This window comes from Chiloscyllium plagiosum, unplaced genomic scaffold (genome assembly GCF_037043375.1).
Source record: "Chiloscyllium plagiosum isolate Xiang-an unplaced genomic scaffold, Cpla_swu_hap1 HiC_scaffold_28, whole genome shotgun sequence".
Classification (NCBI taxonomy): domain Eukaryota; kingdom Metazoa; phylum Chordata; class Chondrichthyes; order Orectolobiformes; family Hemiscylliidae; genus Chiloscyllium; species Chiloscyllium plagiosum.
The window spans coordinates 2,035,543-2,056,078 of NW_028270166.1; the positions used below are offsets into that span (position 1 = coordinate 2,035,543).

At 48.3% G+C, this 20,536-nt stretch overlaps 1 protein-coding gene and 1 long non-coding RNA gene across 2 annotated transcripts in view; one reads left to right on the forward strand and one right to left on the reverse strand.

Annotated features, from left to right (window-relative positions):
• LOC122565511 (uncharacterized) overlaps window positions 1-7,684 on the forward strand; it is a 70,364-nt gene extending 62,680 nt beyond the window's left edge. Inside the window, exons 2-3 of the long non-coding RNA XR_006316194.2 lie at window positions 5,910-5,952; window positions 6,714-7,684. This is a non-coding gene — a long non-coding RNA (uncharacterized LOC122565511). The remainder of the gene's footprint in view (window positions 1-5,909; window positions 5,953-6,713) is intronic.
• A 1,575-nt stretch (window positions 7,685-9,259) lies between these two features.
• On the reverse strand, window positions 9,260-19,511 carry LOC122565509 (ubiquitin-conjugating enzyme E2 R2-like). The gene is made up of 5 exons (XM_043721553.2): window positions 19,110-19,511; window positions 17,843-17,929; window positions 17,570-17,667; window positions 17,277-17,411; window positions 9,260-11,688 (listed from the first exon to the last, which is right to left on the reverse strand). The coding sequence occupies exons 1-5, from the start codon at window positions 19,284-19,286 to the stop codon at window positions 11,472-11,474; spliced, it is 714 nt and encodes a 237-aa protein (XP_043577488.1). The 5' UTR covers window positions 19,287-19,511; the 3' UTR covers window positions 9,260-11,471.
• Window positions 19,512-20,536: the final 1,025 nt, after the last annotated feature.

A 20,536-nucleotide genomic window follows, 5' to 3' on the forward strand; every position in this document is an offset into this window, starting at 1 on the left:
GGGGTACAACACACACACTGACTTTCACTGGGGTACGGGTCTCTCTCACACACACACACTGACTCTCACTGGGGTACGGGACACACACACACACACTGACTCTCACTGGGGTACGGGACACACACACACACACACTGACTCTCACTGGGGTACGGGACACACACACACTGACTCTCACTGGGGTACGACACACACACACACTGACTCTCACTGGGGTACGGGACACACACACACACTGACTCTCACTGGGGTACGGGACACACACACACACACACTGACTCTCACTGGGGTACGGGACACACACACACACACACTGACTCTCACTGGGGTACGGGACACACACACACACACACACACTGACTCTCAGTGGGGTACGGGACACACACACACACACACACACTGACTCTCACTGGGGTACGACACACACACACACTGACTCTCACTGGGGTACGACACACACACACACTGACTCTCACTGGGGTACGGGACACACACACACACACACTGACTCTCACTGGGGTACGGGACACACACACACACACAGACTCTCACTGGGGTACGGGACACACACACACACACACACTGACTCTCAGTGGGTTACGGGACACACACACACACACACACACACACACTGACTCTCACTGGGGTACGGGTCTCTCTTACACACACACACACTGACTCTCACTGGGGTACGGGACACACACACACATTGACTCTCACTGAGGTACGGGTCTCTCTCACACACACACACTGGCTCTCACTGGGGTACGGGACACACACACACTGACTCTCACTGGGGTACGGGACGGACACACACACACACAGACTCTCACTGGGGTACGGGACGGACACACACACACACAGACTCTCACTGGGGTACGACACACACACACACTCTCTCACTGGGGTACGACACACACAAACACAGACTCTCACTGGGGTACGGGACACACACACATACACATACACTGACTCTCACTGGGGTACGGGTCTCTCTCACACACACACACCCACACACTGACTCTCACTGGGGTATGGGACACACACACACACACACACTGACTCTCACTGGGGTACGGGACACACGCACACACACTGACTCTCACTGGGGTACGGGTCACACACACACACACTGACTCTCACTGGGGTACGGGTCTCAAACACACTGACTCTCACTGGGGTACGGGTCACACACACACACACACACTCACTAGGGTACGGGTCTCTCTCACACACACACACACACTCTCACTGGGGTACGGGTCACACACACACATTGGGGTACGGGTCTCTCTCTCACACACACACACACACACACACTCTCACTGGGGTACGGGACACACACACACATTGACTCTCACTGAGGTACGGGTCTCTCTCACACACACACACACACACTGACTCTCAGTGGGGTACGGGACACACACACACACATGACTCTCACTGGAGTACGGGACACACACACACACACACTGACTCTCACTGGGGTACGGGACACACACACACACGCATACTGACTCTTAGTGGGGTATGGGACACACACATTGACTCTCACTGGGGTACAACACACACACACACACACACACTGACTCTCACTGGGGTACGGGACACACACACACACTGACTCTCACTGGGGTACAACACACACACACACACATGACTCTCACAGTGTGTGTGTGTGTGTGTCCCGTACCCCAGTGAGAGTCAGTGTGTGTGTGTGTGTCCCCCGTACTCCAGTGAGAGTCAGTGTGTGTGTGTGTCCCGTACTCCAGTGAGAGTCAGTGTGTGTGTGTGTGTGTGTGTCCCGTACCCCAGTGAGAGTCAGTGTGTGTGTGTGTGTGTCCCGTACCCCAGTGAGAGTCATGTGTGTGTGTGTCCCGTACCCCACTGAGAGTCAGTGTGTGTGTGTGTGTGTCCCGTACCCCAGTGAGAGTCAGTGTGTGTGTGTGTGTGTGTCCCGTACCCCAGTGAGAGTGTGTGTGAATCCCGTACACCAGTGAGAGTGTGTGTGTGTGTGTGTGAGAGAGAGACCCGTACCCCAGTGTGTGTGTGTGACCCGTACCCCAGTGAGAGTGTGTGTGTGTGTGTGAGAGAGACCCGTACCCTAGTGAGTGTGTGTGTGTGTGACCCGTACCCCAGTGAGAGTCAGTGTGTGTGTGTGTGTGTGTGTGACCCGTACCCCAGTGAGAGTCAGTGTGTGTGCGTGTGTCCCGTACCCCAGTGAGAGTCAGTGTGTGTGTGTGTGTGTGTCCCATACCCCAGTGAGAGTCAGTGTGTGGGTGTGTGTGTGTGAGAGAGACCCGTACCCCAGTGAGAGTCAGTGTGTGTGTGTGTCGTACCCCAGTGAGAGAGTGTGTGTGTGTGTGTGTCCGTCCCGTACCCCAGTGAGAGTCAGTGTGTGTGTGTGTGTGTGTGTCCCGTACCCCAGTGAGAGTCTGTGTTTGTGTGTGTCGTACCCCAGTGAGAGAGTGTGTGTGTGTGTCGTACCCCAGTGAGAGTCTGTGTGTGTGTGTGTCCGTCCCGTACCCCAGTGAGAGTCAGTGTGTGTGTGTGTGTGTGTGTGACCCGTACCCCAGTGAGAGTCAGTGTGTGTGTGTGTGTGTGTGTGACCCGTACCCCAGTGAGAGTCAGTGTGTGTGTGTGTGTGTCTGTGAGAGACCCGTACACCAGTGAGAGTCAGTGTGTGTGTGTGTCCCGTACCCCAGTGAGAGTGTGTGTGAGTCCCGTACACCAGTGAGAGTGTGTGTGTGAGAGAGAGAGACCCGTACCCCAGTGAGAGTGTGTGTGTGTGTGTGTGTGAGAGAGACCCGTACCCTAGTGAGTGTGTGTGTGTGTGACCCGTACCCCAGTGAGAGTCAGTGTGTTTGAGACCCGTACCCCAGTGAGAGTCAGTGTGACCCGTACCCCAGTGAGAGTCAGTGTGTGTGTGTGTTTCCCGTACCCCAGTGAGAGTCAATGTGTGTGTGTGACCCGTACCCCAGTGAGAGTCAGTGTGTGTGTGTGTGTGTGAGACCCGTACCCCAGTGAGTCAGTGTGTGTGTGTGTGTGAGACCCGTACCCCAGTGAGTCAGTGTGTGTGTGTGTGTGTGTGAGACCCGTACCCCAGTGAGAGTCAGTGTGTGTGTGTGTGTGACCCGTCCCCCAGTGAGAGTCAGTGTGTGTGTGTGTGTGTGACCCGTCCCCCAGTGAGAGTCAGTGTGTGTGTGTGTGTGTGACCCGTACCCCAGTGAGAGTCAGTGTGTGAGACCCGTACCCCAGTGAGAGTCAGTGTGTGTGTGTGTGTGTGACCCGTACCCCAGTGAGAGTGTGAGTGAGTGAGTGAGGGCGGGGGGGGGGGGTGTGTGTTGGGGTGTGTGGTGTGTGTGTGTGGGGTTGTGAGTCAGTGTGGGTGTGTGTGTGAGTATGAGAGTGAGTGTGGGTGTGTGAGTGTGGGTGTGTGAGTGAGTGTGTGGGGGGTGTGTGTGGGTGTGTGTGTGTGTGGGTGTGTGAGTGAGTGTGTGTGGGTGTGTGTGTGGGGGTGGGGGTGGGTGTGTGGGGGCTGTGTGTGTGGGAGGGCTGTGTGTGTGGGGGGGCTGTGTGTGTGTGGGTGTGGGTGTGTGAGTGAGTGAGTGTGTGTGGGTGGGGGTGGGTGTGCGGGGGTGTGTGTGTGGGGGGGCTGTGTGTGTGTGGGTGTGTGAGTGTGGGTGTGTGGTGTGTGTGTGGGGGTGTGTGTGTGTGTCAGACTGGTATCACTCACCATAACACCAGATACAAAGTAAACCATCCTTGTGAACCCTACAGAGGCCCATCATTGGATATGTGCTGTCGCACCAGTGGGGGGTGGGCACGGTTGGGAGAGAGTTGCCCGAGAAGTCTGCGATATTGACCTGACACAATGAAGTTTCATGGGAGCAGGTTAAACCTGGGCATGGCGCCGATTACCACTCGCCGTTCTCCTTTAGGTTAAACCTGGGCATGGCGCCGATTACCACTCGCCGTTCTCCTTTAGCTGATGAATCAGTACTCCTCCACCTTGTCGAACAACACTTAGAGGAAGCACTGAGGATGTACTCTGGGCGGAGTATTCCAATGTCCACCAAGAGTGGCTCAGCAGCAGTATTACTGATTGAGCTGGTCAGGTCTTAAAGGACATCGCTGTTAAACTGGGTCTGCAGCAGATGATGGGGGTGCCAATAAGGTGGAAAATCATACTTGACCTAATCCTCACCAATCTTCCAGTTGTAGGTGCATCTGTCCATGACAGTATCAGAGTATGGTGCTGGAAAAGCACAGCACGTCAGGCAGCATCTGAGAAGCAGGAGAGTCAACGCTTCGGATATCAGCTCTCCATCAGGAATGAGGCTTGTTCCTGATGAAGAGCTTCTACCCGAACCATTGATTCTCCTGCTCCTCGGATGCTGCCTGACCTGCTGTGCTTTTCCAGCACCACACTCTCCACTCTGATCTCTAGCATCTGCAGTTCTCATTATCTCCTCGTATCAGTAAGAGTGACCACCACATAACCCTCGTGGGGTGGAAGTCTAGGATTCACTTTGAAGATATTCTCCATCGTGTTGTATGGCACTATCACGGTGCTAAATGACTTCAGCAGGTCTAGCAACTGAAGACAGAGCATCCATGAGGTGCTGTGGATCATCAACAGCAGCAGAATTGTACTCCAGCACAATCTGTAACCTCATGGCCCGGCACATCCCCCACATTCTTTACCATCGAGCCAAGGGATCAAATAAAAATACAAGGGATTGACTTTCATACTAAGGACCAGAATTAAGCCATTCGACCCACCCAGTCTGCTCTGCCATTTGACCAGGAGACATTTCTCAACCCCATCCTCCTGCCTTTTCACCGTTACCTTTGATCCCCTGACGAATCCTGGGGTGTTTCTGTCTTAAATACACACAATGGCCTGGCCTCCACAGTCCTCTGCAGCAATGAGTTCCACAGAGTCACCACCCTCTGGCTGAAGAAATTCCTCAATTCTAAAGGGTTGTCCCTTCACTCTGAGGCTGTGCCCTTGCTCCTAGTCTCCCGTTTTAGTGAAAACATTTCTCTACCCCACTCAATCCAGGCCTGTCACTATTCGGTAGGTTTCAATCCCCAATCATACTTCTAAACTCCATTAAGTACAGACCCAGAGTCCTTAACTGCTTCTCATATGAAAGTCCTTTATCCCCAGGATCATTCTTGTCAATCTCCTCAGGAGCCCCTCCAAAGCTAGCATATCCTTCCTAGACATAGCTTCCCTTAAATTCCCTCTAAACGTCTTGCCCTTTAAATTACTTGAAACTCTTTATAATTTTGTGGATCTCAATCAAATTCCCCGTGAGCTTTCCCTGCTCCAAGGGAAACTGCCCCAGTCTCTCTAGTCACTCTTCAGAGCTGAATTCTTCAGCCGAGACAGCATGCAGACGAATTTCCTCTTCACCCTCCAGTGGAACCATATCTTTTCTATAGAAGGGTGACCAGAACGGTGTACTGTACTCCAGCTGTGACCTAAAGTTGTACACAGCTCTGTCGTAACTTCCTTTATTTTGTATTCAACACCTTGAATAATAGTAAAAGGCAAGTATCCCATACGTCCTCTTAACCATCCTTTCCACATGTCCTGTCGCCTGCAATGATTTATGGTCATGCACATCAAGTCCCTCTGATTCTCTCTAATTCCTTGGGTCCTACAATGTATCATATATTACCTTACCCTGTCACTCCTCCCAAAATGCACACCTCACATTTTTCAGGAGTAAGTTCCCATTGCTCTGCCCGTCGACGAGCCCGTCCATATTTGTCCCATAAACCAAGGTTTTCCATCTTGCTATTTACCACATCACCAATTTTAGTGTCACCTATAAACTTACTGATAAAATGTACAATATTCATGTCCTAATCATTAATGAATCTATGATTCACAGATGTCCATGACAAACTGCGATGGACCCAGCACCAAATGCTATGGTAAGACACTGGACACAGGTTTTCAGTCACATTAAAAGCCTTTTACCATAATTTTCCGCTTTCTGTCACTAAACCAACTGTGGATTCAATTTGACAAATTGTGCCAGATTCCCTTGATGGCCAGTCTCCCATGTAGACTACATCCAGTGCGTACCTTGATTCAGCTAGACGCCTCCTCAAAAAATTCAATTAAATTTGACAGATAAGATTTCCATCAGACAAAGCTACGCTATCCTTGATTAATTCTTTCCAAGTGGAGATACAGTCTATCCCTCAGAAATTTCTCCAACTATTTGTGGGCGGCACGGTGGCACAGTGGTTAGCACTGCTGCCTCACAGCGCCAGAGACCCGGGTTCAATTCCCGCCTCAGGCAACTGAGTGTGTGGAGTTTGCACGTTCTCCCAGTGTCTGCGTGGGTTTCCTCCGGGTGCTCCGGTTTCCTCCCACAGTCACAAAGATGTGCAGGTTCAGGTGAATTGGCCATACTAAATTGCCCATAGTGTTAGGTAAGGGGTAAATGTAGGGGTATGGGAGGGTTTCGCTTCGGCGGGTCGGTGTGGACTTGTTGAGCCGAAGGGCCTGTTTCCACACTGTAATCTAATCTAATCTATTTCCCAACTGATGTCAGACTCACTGGCCTCTAGTTTGCTGGTTTATCACTACCGTGTTTGTTATTTTCCCCTGACACCTCTCCTGTATCTAAAGAGTTTTAAAATTAATGTCAAGACTTCTATAATTTCTTCCTTTGCCTCCCACACAGTGATTGCGCTTGACATCAAGAAGCCCTAAGCAAAAGTGGAATCAGTAGGACCTGGGGTAATTATTTCCACTGGTTGGAGTCATAGCTGGCACATGGGAGGATTGTGGCTGTCAGAAGTCAGTCATCTCCAGGGCATCTCTGCAGGAGTTCTTCAGGGTAGTGTCCCAAGCCCAACCATCTTCAGCTGCTTTATTAATGACCTTACCTCCACCAGAAGTGGAGACGTTTCCTCAATGACCAGCAGCAGTCACAACTCTTCAGTCTACAGGTAAACAACACATACGGACCAAATATTGCTTCTGTAGTTCAATCATCCCAACATCCACAAACAAAGCTGCATCAGAACATTATTTCAATGAGCCACCACACACTGCAGCACAGAGGAACTACACAGAGCAGAGGAAAATCACCTGTACAGTGTATTCAAAAAGAACAGGTACCCAATGAACAGTCCGCCAATTTCTCAGCAACAAACTCAAACAAGCAGACAAAACACGTCCAGAAACCCGAGCCACTCTCCCCTACATCAAAGGCATCTCAGAAATGACTGCCAGAATACTCAGACCCCTTGGCATCATGGTAGCCCACAAACCCACCAAAACAGCAGCTAATGAACTTGGAAGACCCTACACAGACAACAAGCAAAACTAATGTCATTTACAAAATACCATGCAAGAACTGTAACAAACACTATATTGGACAAACAGGCAGAAACCTGGCCACCAGGATCCATCAATATCAACTAGCCACAAAACGTCATGAGCCTCTCTCACTAGTATCCTTACATACACATAAGAAAGGACACCACTTTGACTGGGACAACACATCCATCCTAGGACAAGCCAGAAAGAGAAACACACGAGAATTCCTAGAAGCATGACATAACAGGAATTCGAGGAGAAAGTGAGGACTGCAGATGCTGGAGATCAGAGCTGAAAATGTGTTGCTGGAAAAGCGCAGCAGGTCAGGCAGCATCCAAGGAGCAGGAGAATCGACGTTTCGGGCATGAGCCCTTCTTCTGGAATCCTGAAGAAGGGCTCATGCCCGAAACGTCGATTCTCCTGCTCCTTGGATGCTGCCTGACCTCCATAACAGGAATTCTATCAACAAACACATTGACTTGGACCCCATTTACCACCCCCTGAGAAAAAGAATAGGAAATGCCATCATTATAAGAAATGACATCACCAACCCAAAGAAACCCAAACATATAAATAGAAAGCAGGAAACATCAGCAGTGCTTCATCCAGAGGCTCACTGAAAATGTTACCTAGCATAGTAATGGAATGTCTGAAAATGAACCTTCCAGCTCAGTGAGCAAACCTACATCCAGAATTCTTCAACATTGAAGCAGAAAGTCCAAATGTAAGATCTGGACAATATCTTGGTTTAGTGCCAGGGAAAGATCATCTCCAATAAGAGAATCTAACAATCACCCCTTCCACACAATCGTCACCTCTTAGAAGAACAGCAGCAGCAGGTAAATGGGAACATGGGAAATTCTCTTCCAAGCCACTCACTTGGAAATATATCCCCATTCCTCCAGTGTCTCCAGGTCAAAATCTTGGAACTCCCTCCCTAAAAGCCTTCTGCATATCTTTGATTCAAGGAGGAAGCTCACCACAAGCTTTTCCAGGGCAATTGTAAATGGGCAACAAAGATGGCCTCTTTCAAGCATTTCCCACAGACCCCCAAAAACCTATCCCATTGAGTCAATGTTGGAAGTGGGTAAATATCAACTACTGGGTTTGTGCCCTCACGCTAGGCATAACTGGATCGGAATTGTACAGCACTGGTAAATAAGCAACTCATTTGGTGCTTTCCTCTTGCTGCCTGGAAGCCTGCGAGTTCTTTCTTTTGAACTGACTCTCTCTTGAATCCACCTCCATTGAATGAAGGTGATTTGAGTCACGTGGGTGGTATTGACTGGTGCCTGGTCCTCGAAAGATTTAAATTGCTACCAAGTATAGGCACTGCCAATTTTGCCCTGCCATCATCTCCCCAAGTACACACAAAACACATTGCTTTTGTTGTTTTATTTGGGGGGAGGGGGGGTTGGTGGTGGTGGAAGGGGACCCATTCTACAATCCAGAGAGAATGGTGGAATCAAAACAGGTATCTGCTGGTAATTAATTCCAGTCCAACCCCAAGCTTTTTAAAGCACAAGAGCTGTAGTCTGTGGATCAGTGCCCTGCTGTGGTGGCTTTGCTCAGGTTTCTGATTCACTATTTATGGATTGTAGTCTGCAATCAATCAGTGCTGAGTCAATCTATGAGTGGAGGACCGGAAGAGGTTGGGTAAAAGCTAATCCAGGCTTCAGAGACAGCCAAATAAAACTAGACTTCAGACGTTAAGCTTTGCATAAACAAGCCTCGTTTGGATACAGCAATTGTTCCAGTCACCCTGAGGCTTCCACTACAGCAGCTGTTTCAGCAGGAGCCCAGTATGGGGGGGGGTGGGGAGAGAGAAGGGGGGAGGACACAGATTACACCCAAAACTGAGGGCAAGTCAGAAACAGCTTCACAGTGACACAAACACAGACAGGCTCCTGAAAAGTCCTTTATTCAATTTCGAAACAAAGAAATAACGACTAAAAATCAAAATACTGCTAACTCCCGGCTGCAGCAAACATGGACAAAAGCCACTGTTCACGGGGGCTCTTTGATAAATATCCCTCCTGTTTCAGATTGAGGTTAGCTTCGAGCTGCCTGCCATCAGGAAGAACAGCAGCTGCTTGAGGTCAAAAGGAGACTCGCACTCACCTGGTAGTCAGAGCAATCCCAGAGCAAAGCTCATTGTAGACCAAGGGTTTTGGGTATGAGGGAATCGCAATCTGAAACAAAACCTCCAAGCAAAGATTGCAAGTGGGACACTGGGACATGCAACCGTTCCCTGCAGACAGTGCAGCCAGAGTCAGATGCCCAGGGTCTACCTCGCTCCCTTTCTCTGCAGGGGGGGGGGGGGGGGGGGGGGGGTGAAGAAGAGTGCAGGGGCTATGGTTTTGGACAGTCAGCAGCCAAAGGTGCAGAAACCTGATCCAGGCATCAGGAAAGGCTCCAAAGTTTGCTATTAGAGAGCCAATCACCACATAGCAAAAAGGGACCTTTCACAACGTGCTCTCAAGGAGCTCAATGTTACACATTGAGATCAATTATCCAAATCAGATTGGAGGAACATTGCTCACATTCCAGTTCAGGACACCACTGAATGACTGTCGGCCCAACCCCTCCAGCTCAGAGCCTGGTCAGACATCCCAGGCCAGAAAACCACAACTGCAGATTTCCCTCCCAGAGATGGTGAATCTCCATGGGGTACAGGCTCCCCCACCTCTCCTGAAGAGGCTGACTCACACTGCAATTTTAATCAGTGTGAAGACAAACAGAATGATCAGTCACTCAAGTGGAGAATCAGGATTTAGACTGATCCCGCAATGCAGTTTTAGAAATTCTTCTGAAAATTAATTATGATGGAAATAGTCAGGTCTTAATTCTTCAATTTCCAAGTCAGGAAGTTTGGTGTTTTGGCAACAAGGCCTGTTTTCCGGTTGCACAGGAATCCCTTTCTTCTGTGACGCTGAATTTGAACCTGGAGCCATCATTGTCAGAGGCAAAACAAACCCAAAACTGAATTACTGTGAATTAATTCATCCTCTGGCCTGGGCTGACTCAGGACTGGCACTCACCCTGTTCCCCCTTGTCATCACTTCCAGAGAGAGGAATTTATTGAGAGTTGTGGCTCAGAGTTGCTAATATCAGGACAGCGTCAATTCAAGGGCATTGGTTTAACCAAAAAAAACATCCTTTTAAAACTTTCATCTCACAATGTCCCATCATTAATACATCAACTGCAACCTTGTGACAGAATGGCAGCAAAGCTGTCAACACAGCAGCATTATGGGACAGATTGTGTGACAAGATCAGTGTGTGCAGTGTCAGTGGCATGTTGCTGAAGCAGCCCTTAGACTCAGGCCTCCAAAATCAACATGAACCAGCCCCGACAGATTAACAGGTGGGCAGTGGCAGGGAAGCTTCAAGCTGCAGACAGGGCTAGGGTAGGGGGTGCATAGGATCATCCTAGAGAGAAAGGATCTCTATCCTCTGCCACCTGTAATTCATACCCTCCCAAGGAAATGAAACCAGGGCTTGGCGAAAGGTCATTCAACTTCACTCAGGGGCAGAGTTACACGACTGCAGCCGGAGACAGTAACCAACTGAGAGAGAGTGGTACTCAACACAAATAGGATCAGACTGGAAAGCTTCTGGGACAGTGATTTGGCAGCAGCGGCTAGAGTGGACAGTCTCCACTCCAGGACAGACGTGAGGGGAAGAAAGGGCCAGACTATCAGGTAGAAAGTTAGTATCATCAGAGGCAAATCTTTATCAGCAAGTTACATGGAGCGATGCAGCACACCCCCCATAAACCTTTCACCATTGGCTTCAAAAACAGACAGCGCCAGAAACGAGAATACAAACCAGCCCCTCCCTCCCTCCCACCCACCCCTCAACCAAAAATAACCAATCCCCTCTTCTCCCCCTCCCAGCCAGGAAACAGTTTATTTTGGAACAGCAGTGCCGTGACAGACCCCAAATATATATATTGACCGAGGAGAAGGGGTGGGAGGGACAACAAATACTGCAATGCAGCCTGGTCTCAGGCTCAGAGCAAGGGCAGCCATTAAGCCCCTGGAGGGGAGGGGGAGGGGAGGGGGGAGTAGGGAGGAGGGGGTCAGCTGGTCACCTCCCTCCTGCCCGATGATGGTCATGATTCTTCATTTCCTGAGTCGTCATCGTCATCATAGTAATCAGCATCACCATCATCTTCATCATCCATATCATCGTCGTACAGGTCATCATACAGCAAGTCCGAACTATTGTCATGTGGAGGGGCTTTAGTCTTGACACAATATTCCGCCAAAGTGGTTGGTACCTTCACGCCATCTTTATCTGCTTCTGCCTTGGTGGCTAAAACCTGTTTTCTGAGAAAGATTAAAAAAAAGTTTTCCAGGTTCAGTGAAGATTCAGACGAGCGAAGCTTCAACAGAATTTACCAGGAAAGCCATACGCAGGCCTTCAGCCCATAGGCTTCCTCCCACCCCCTTTTCATGTCACCCCATCAGCAGATCCTTCCAATTGACTTTTCCTATGTCAATCCAGCCTCTCCTTAAATTTATTGGCAGCATTCACCTCAGCTAAACCCCGTGTGAGTGAATCCCACAATAGCCCACTTGCCAAGTGAAGAGGTTTCTCCTGAATTACATTTCTGACCCTCTAGTTCTGCCTTCCTGCAAAAGTGGCTAATGTGACAGGGCCAATGCCAAAACCTCCACCTGTCACACACCATCCAGAACAAGCTACTTCCATCTGCTCAGTCTCCCCGAGCGGTCAGTCTGGTATCATTGTCAGAAATCCATGTTGATTGAGGAACAGGCACAGGACAGGTCTGAGTACAGTCAGTGGGGCACCATCAAGAAAGGACCATCATTTGAAACAGGCAATTCACAGTTGTCCCTCCTGCTCTCCTGGGTGAACAGAGTTCCGCCACTCAGATCTTTTCGAAAGAAAAACAGGGGCTGGCTCCCTGGTACCTGAACAATGTTTACTCCCCAGTTAATAATAATAATCCATTGGATGGCTCTGATTCATAAGTTTACGTGTCAGAGGTCAACAGCACAGAAAACTGCATTAGGCCCATAGAGCCTGCACTAGTCAAAAGCCACCTATCTATTCTGATCCCATTTTCCAGCACTTGGTCCATAGCCCTGTGCACTTGTACACCTTGGCATAACATCTAAATACTTAGTTCAAGGTTGGTGAGGTCTACATACATCTGTTGGGTGGTCCCTGTCACTCTCAGAAACACATCGGCTGACAGGGCCACTGATACATGATACTGGACAGAGGAGGGAAGTGATGCCAAAAAAGATGACAGAAAAGGTCAAAGGAAACCAAAAGAGAAAAAGTGATCCTCACTCCACCGCAGCTGGAGACAGGGATGGAATCGAGATGACTCAAAGGAAGAGGCAAGATTAAAGTGGTTCACTAGTCAAATAACAGACAAAAACTTCTCTAGAAGGCTTTGTCTCAAGTTAACAGCAGTGCAAACACTTCAAATTCAACCAGAATTCTAATGGTCACACCATCAGAATCAAAAGGAGTAGTTGTTTGAATGTTGCACTGAAACTCAAATGCTAAACAGGGACTACTTTATGGAATAAGATTGATCATTAGGAAATGGTTTTCACTGATGATGGATTCTGAAATTGAGTTGGCAAAATTCAAGGAAACTATTTATTTACTGAACTTGAGTACAAACCTGCCACTCCAACTCAAATTCTCACAGTTAGACTTCCAGTTCTATAAATAATTCACAATGCCAGCTTCCCAACAAAATTTGTAAAGATACACTTGGAAAGATCTCTCACTTTTCCCAGCAAGACAAATTCCTAAAACATTCAGTGAAAGAATAAATGAGTGATCCTGTATTTAAACCCCACCTGACATCAGAGCATTTACATGCTTCTAAAGGGATCACTTGCACACATCTTGCACACATCTTGCACACATCTTGCACACATCTTGCACACATCTTGCACACATCTTGAAAATATACAAAGGGGCAGTAGATGTTTGAAACCAAGGGAAACCAAACATATACTGGCAGGGAAATTTGCTAGAACTGCTTGGGAGGATTTAAACTAGTAAGGTGCGGGTGGGACCCAGGGAAATAGTGAGGAAAGAGATCGGTCTGAGACGGGTACAGCTGAGAGAAGTGAGTCACAGTCAGGGCAGGCAGGGACAAGGTAGGACTAATAAATTAAACTGCATTTATTTCAATGCAAGGGGCCTAACAGGGAAGGCAGATGAACTCAGGGCATGGTTAGGAACATGGGACTGGGATATCATATAAATTACAGAAAAATGGCTCAGGGATGGGCAGGACTGGCAGCTTAATGTTCCAGGATACAAATGCTACAGGTAGGACAGAAAGGGAGGCAAGAGAGGAGGGGGCATTTTTGATAAGGGATAGCATTACAGCTGTGCTGAGGGAGGATATTCCCAGAAATACATCCAGGGAAGTTATTTGGGTGGAACTGAGAAATAAGAAAGGGATAATCACCTTATTGGGATTGTATTATAGACCCCCTAATAGTCAGAGGGAAATTGAGAAACAAACTTGTAAGGAGATCTCAGCTCTCTGTAAGAATAATAGGGTAGTTATGGTTGGGGAGTTTAACTTTCCAAACATAGACTGGGACTGCCATAGTGTTAAAGGTTTAGATGGAGAGGAATTTGTTAAGTTTGTACAAGACAATTTTCTGATTCAGTATGTGGATGTACCTACTAGAGAAGGTGCAAAAATTGACCTACTCTTGGGAAATAAGGCAGGGCAGGTGACTGAGGTGTCAGTGGGGGAGCACTTTGGGGCCAGCGACCATAATCCTATTCGTTTTAAAATAGTGATGGAAAAGGATAGACCAGATCCAAAAGTTAAAGTTCTAAATTGTAGGAAGGCCAATTTTGACGGTATTAGGCAAGAACTTTCGAAAGCTGATTGGAGGCAGATGTTCGCAGGTAAAGGGACGGTTGGAAAATGGGAAGCCTTCAGGAATGAGCTAACAAGAATCCAGAGAAAGTATATTCCTGTCAGGGTGAAAGGGAAAGCTGGAAGGTATAGGGAATGCTGGATGACTAAAGAAATTGAAGGATTGGTTAAGAAAAAGAAGGAAGCATATGTCAGGTATAGACAGGATAGATCGAGTGAATCCTTAGAAGTGTATAAAGAAAGTAGGAGTATACTTAAGAGGGAAATCAGGAGGGCAAAAAGGGGACATGAGATAGCTTTGGCAAATAGAATTAAGGAGAATCCAAAGGGATTTTACAACTACATTAAGGACAAAAGGGTAACTAGGGAGAGAATAGGGCCCCTCAAAGATCAGCAAGGCGGCCTTTGTGTGGAGCCACAGAAAATGGGGGAGATACTAAATGAATATTTTGCATCAGTATTTACTGTGGAAAAGAATATGGGAGATATAGACTGTAGGGAAATAGATGATGAGATCTTGCGAAATGTCCAGATTACAGAGGAGGAAGTGCTGGATGTCTTGAAATGGTTAAAAGTGGATAAATCCCTGGGACCTGATCAGGTGTACCCTCGAACTCTGTGTGAAGCTAGAGAAGTGATTGCTGGGCCTCTTGCTGAGATATTTGTATCATCGATAGTCACAGGTGAGGTGCCGGAAGACTGGAAGTTGGCAAACGTGGTGCCACTGTTTAAGAAGGGTGGTAAGGACAAGGCAGGGGAACTATAGAGCAGTGAGCCTGACCTCGGTGGTGGGCAAGTTGTTGGAGGGAATCCTGGGGGACAGGATGTACATGTATTTGGAAAGGCAAGGACTGATTACGGATAGTCAACATGGCTTTGTGCGTGGGAAATCATGTCTCACAAACTTGATTGAGTTTTTGAAGAAGTAACAAAGAGGATTGAGGAGGACAGAGCAGTAGATGTGATCTATATGGGACTTCAGGAAGGCGTTCGACAAGGTTCCCCATGGGAGACTGATTAGCAAGGTTAGATCTCATGGAATACAGGGAGAACTAGCCATTTGGATACAGAACTGACTCAAAGGTAGAAGACAGAGGGTGGTGGTAGAGGGTTGTTTGTCAGACTGGAGGCCTGTGACCAGTGGAGTGCCACAAGGATCGGTGCTGGGTCCTCTACTTTTTGTCATTTACATAAATGATTTGGATGAGTGTAAGAGGTACAGTTAGTAAGTTTGCAGATGACACCAAAATTGGAGGTGTAGAGAAGAGGGTTACCTCAGATCACAACAGGATCTGGACCAGATGGACCAATGGGCTGAGAAGTGGCAGATGGAGTTTAATTCAGATAACCGCGAGGTGCTGCATTTTGGGAAAGCAAATCTTAGCAGGACTTATACACTTAATGGTAAGGTCCTAGGGAGTGTTGCTGAACAAAGAGACCTTGGAGTGCAGGTTCATAGCTCCTTGAAAGTGGAGTCGCAGGTAGATAGGATAGTGAAGAAGGTGTTTGGTATGCTTTCCTTTATTGGTCAGAGTATCGAGTACAGGTGTTGGGAGGTCATGCTGCGGCTGTACAGGACATTGGTTAGGCCACTGTTGGAATATTGCATGCAATTCTGGTCTCCTTCCTATCGGAAAGATGTTGTGAAACTTGAAAGGGTTCAGAAAAGATTTACAAGGATGTTGCCAGGGTTGGAGGCTCTGAGCCACAGGGAGAGGCTGTTTTCCCCTGAGCGTCGGATGCTGAAGGGTGACCTTATAGAGGTTTACAAAATTATGAGGGGCATGGATAGGATAAATAGACAAAGTCTTTTCCCTGGGGTCGCGGAGTCCAGAACTAGAGGGCATAGGTTTAGGATGAGAGGGGAAAGATATAAAAGAGACCTAAGGGGCAACTTATTCGCACAGAGGGTGGTATATGTATGGAATGAGCTTCCAGATGATGGTGGAGGCTGGTACAATTGCAACATTTAAGAGGCATTTGGATGGGTATATGAATAGGAAGGGTTTGGAGGGGTATGGGCTGGGTGCTGGCAGGTGGGACTAGATTGGGTTGGGATATCTGGTCGGCATGGACGGGTTGGACCGAAGGATCTGTTTCCGTGCTGTACATCTCTATGACTCTGTATAAATAGAGAGCAGGCTACACCACCAGTGCTTCATTTGAAGGCTCACTGAAGATGTATGGTGACGAAACGTCTGACAACAAACCTTCCAGCTCAGCTAGCAAACCTACATCCAGAACCTCAACCTGAGCTACACATTTTCTCAAAATACGCTAACATTTGGACCAAGGCTGGAATGAGGTTAGCATCTCATGATCTTTAGGGATGGAAATCTGTCATCCTTACCCAAGACACCACACCTACAGCAATTTAATCGATTTGTCAATTGTGAGAGAAACGTCTGTGTCGGACATTTATTTACAAGGCTGTGGCTTGCCATCTTTGCAAGCAACTCCAACTCCATGCCCTGATCAAACAAAACAAAATCTTCCTGCTGCATCTGAATTATTTTATCATGGCATCTACCTTTGTGTCTTTAGCAAACTTGGCCATAAACTCTCCTCCTTCATTCAAGCCATTTATAAAACCACAAAAAGCTAATGCAGGTCCCTGGGAGACACCAATGGTCAGTCATATCCTGATATACCACAGTACACTCAATCACCTGGCTCTGGCTCCTGCCCTTGTCCCAATTTCTTACCGCCAGACTACAACTCATCGCAAGCTCCAGCACAACCTCCATTTCCTTCCAATCCTTCACTGTACCAGTTTGTAGCAGTGATGATAGCCATCTCAGCTGAAGTAGCCGAGACTCTGACTCTGATTTGGTCCAAGTGCAATAGTGAAGCATTTTGGCCAATCTCACCCTTTTTAGCAACTCCACATATCACCAGGCAGAGCTCCAGGTCATCACATTAACCACAACAGCCTGCTACAGCACCAAGTCTTAGCCATAGCACAGAAACTCACACGATCATATCCCATATCGATCAGATTTTAGACAGACTTAGACTCACCTAATAATCTCTGCATACTCTCGATCCTTTCCTTTACTGTCCCGCCACTTCCTGAACATCACTGAAGCATCCACATTAGCAGGAGAAAACGTGTTTGGTTCATTCAACAGTGAAATGACACTTAGGAGAATTGTCCTGTCGTGAATCAGGAAGAGAGTGTTAAGTACAGGCAAAAACCAGAGATTAGAGGTAAGACAGGGGAGGGGAGACACAGCACATTCAAGCAGCAACACAAAACATAACTTATAGCAGACTCCTGTGAAAACAATTGCACTGATTTTTGGAGCTTGTACCTGACATTTTGGGTGGGATTCCATCTCTCAGAGGGGAGCTCTCCACTCTGCGGGTCATCAACTGGTGGATGCAGAATTGAAATACACACGTCCCCATTCTGCAGGGAAAGAGAAAGATTTCCTCAGCACCCATTCCCACAGGACAATCTCAAAGCTCCTGACTCTGACCGACTGCCCCCCACACCTCTCCCACCCAGTGGAGGGTCCAAACACTGCTCAGCCCCATGAACTTACTCTTTTGCACCCCACCCAAAAAAAAGAGGCTAAGCTTACCTCATAGATATTGGGATGCCACATCTTAGTGAGGAAGCGGAATGTGGGTGGAGAGTATGGATAATCCATAGGAAATGTCAATTGTGCCTGGGAGAGGAAACAAATAGCAGCATTTAGGCAAGCAAGGGACACCAAATTCCAATATCGATCCCACCCCCCACCAAAAGGGCTGCTCTTCTAATGAAACATTCAAAGACTCATCTGTCACTTTTGGCTGTAAACAATCCTATGTACATTTCTGCAAAACAAATAAGTTCTTTCTAGTGTCCTGGAACCAATATTCATTCTTAAACCAATTTAAAACAGAACACCACCCATATGTTAGCTTGCGAATTTCCTGAGAAAAACTTAGTTACCCCTTATGTGCCGACACCGATGAGTAAATTCACACATGATTGTGGGCTTGACACTGGAAACCAAGCAAAGCAACTTGTATTCTTGTAACATCTTTAACATATCCAAATTATGAAACAAAATTTGACATAAGCCATGATATTAAGGCAGGTGATCAGAAATTTGGTCAAAGAGGAGGGTGCAGGAGAGATAAGGTCAGCTTTAAAGGAGTCTTTCAAGGGGGACAGATGGGAACTCCAGAATTCCACCCAGAATAGTTGGTGATGTAGAGATGGAAATCTGTAATGAACAGGAACAGAAGCAGCACAAACCATATATCAGGAGATTCTGAAGAAAGAGCAATCACAGGCTGCAAAAAGCAGAATCTTGGAAACAAAGACAAAACAACTAGTTAATAGGGGAAATGCTGGAAAATCTCAGCAGGTCTGGCAGCATCTATAGGGAGAGAAAAGAGCTGAACGTTTCGAGTCTAACTGACCCTTTGTCAAAGCTTTGACTGGAACAGACACAATGGACTGAACGGCCTCTCCATGTTATAAAACTCCACCACAGTGTCTCACGAAGGAGATCTCAATCAGCTATAGAAGAGGAGGTGATAGATCCCATAGATCCAGGGATCTCCAGGCCATATGGCGGCTCACACTCGCGGCCCAGAGTTCCAAATGTCTGTACGAAATCAGCACCAAACCCAACCCCCTACATCCTGCACCAAACCGGGCTGGAGAGAGAACAAATACCCCCACCCAGCCCAACACCAGATAAATCTGGGGGAGAATTATCCCCTTAACCCCAGGGACCATTTCACCCTCCCCCCCCCCCCAAACTGTCACTAAAAACACAGGCCCCTCCCAACAGCCCCCAAACCTCCCTCCCGGCCGGCCCGGCCCGGCCCAGCCCGAGGCCTCGGCCTCACCTTGAAGTAGCCGCCCTCGTAGTGAGTGTTGGGCGGCCCGAAGATCGCCACTTCCCAGTTGTAGAGGTCGGACTCGTCGACCAGGGTGATGCGGAAACCCTCCACCGGCTCCTCCTGGAGGCTCTTCAGCTCCAACATCAGCGCCTTCTGGGAGCTGCTGCTCTGCTGGTGAGCCATGGCCGCCGCGGGGCCGGGCCGGGGCCGGGGCCGGGGCCGGGCCGGGCCGGAGCCGGGACCCCGGGCCGGGCTGCGGCGAGACGGACTGTGGGCTCGGTCCGGAGTTGTCTCCGCTCTGGCTCTTGGGCCTGTCCTGGGGGTGTCCGCTCTAGGTCCGGGGCCTATCCGGGAAGGGTATCCGCTGGGGGTGAGGGGGTGGAGGTGGGGGGTGGGGATCTCCGCTGTGGCTCTGGGTGGGGGGGATGGGGGGGTGGCCCGTGGCCGGAGACTCGGCTCCGAGTCACTGACCCCGCGCTCTGGATACAATCGCCCACGTCACCGGCTCCGACCAATCGCAGCGCGGCCACAAAGTAGCAAATCACAATGTGTCCAATCAAGGACCGGTACCGCTCTCCACCAATCAGCACCCGGAACAACAAGCGCCACCAGTCAACGAGCAGTGGTGGCAAGCTTCACCAATCGGAAGGCAGCCACGCAACGAAAGGAATCACGTGATAATGGAGCACTGGGCATTGTGGGAGATGTAGTCCTCCGCCGCGGCCAGTGGACCATTCCCCCAGCGGCGTTGGACTGAATGGGAACACCCATGGAGCTGACTTATTGGAACTTCCACAAGTTATTCGACAGTGGCTCTAACTAGAGGTTCTCGACTTTACGCAAGCCTTGAATTTATCTCAGCAACAGAATAGAGAGATTAGTTACCAAGCAGGCACTGGAATTGGATGGATAAAACAAGTCTTATTAAAAGACAAAGTTGGGTACACTCTGAAGGCAGGTAGGTGATCTTAAGGCACAAATAGAAATAAATAAGTACATGGTGACCAGGAGTAGGAATTGAATATTCAAGAACATTTGATGTTTAACAAGCACAGATAAGGGAAAAGGCATTGGAGACACACTGAACAGAACAGGTGGGATCAGTACATTAGTAAGGGAGGATTTCAGATCAGAAGAACAATGTATGGACTCTATTTTAGGAATAGTTATCTAGAGCAGCATGTTGGGGGAGCCAACTGGAGGACAAGCTATTTTATTCCTAACTTTATGTAGCAACAGCTGAAAAATGTGGGAGAGAATGAGGAGTTGAAGGAAATTGGTATTACCAACAAGAATGGGGCTGACGGTTAATAAATCCTCAGGAACTGATGACCTTCACCCCAGTGTATTAAGGAGTTGTTTAGAGAGCTGGCTGACACATTGATTATTTTCAAAATTCTATACATTCTGGAATACTGTAATTCTTGTGGATT

Excerpts from the sequence above, each read along its gene's own strand:
- LOC122565509 (XM_043721553.2), bottom strand. The coding sequence starts at position 19,286 with ATGGCTCACCAGCAGAGCAGCAGCTCCCAGAAGGCGCTGATGTTGGAG. Across the intron at positions 17,412-17,569 it reads AATCCCACCCAAAATGTCAG|GACAATTCTCCTAAGTGTCA; the intron begins GTACAAGCTCCA and ends GATTCACGACAG. Across the intron at positions 11,689-17,276 it reads GAGTATGCAGAGATTATTAG|AAAACAGGTTTTAGCCACCA; the intron begins GTGAGTCTAAGT and ends AATCTTTCTCAG.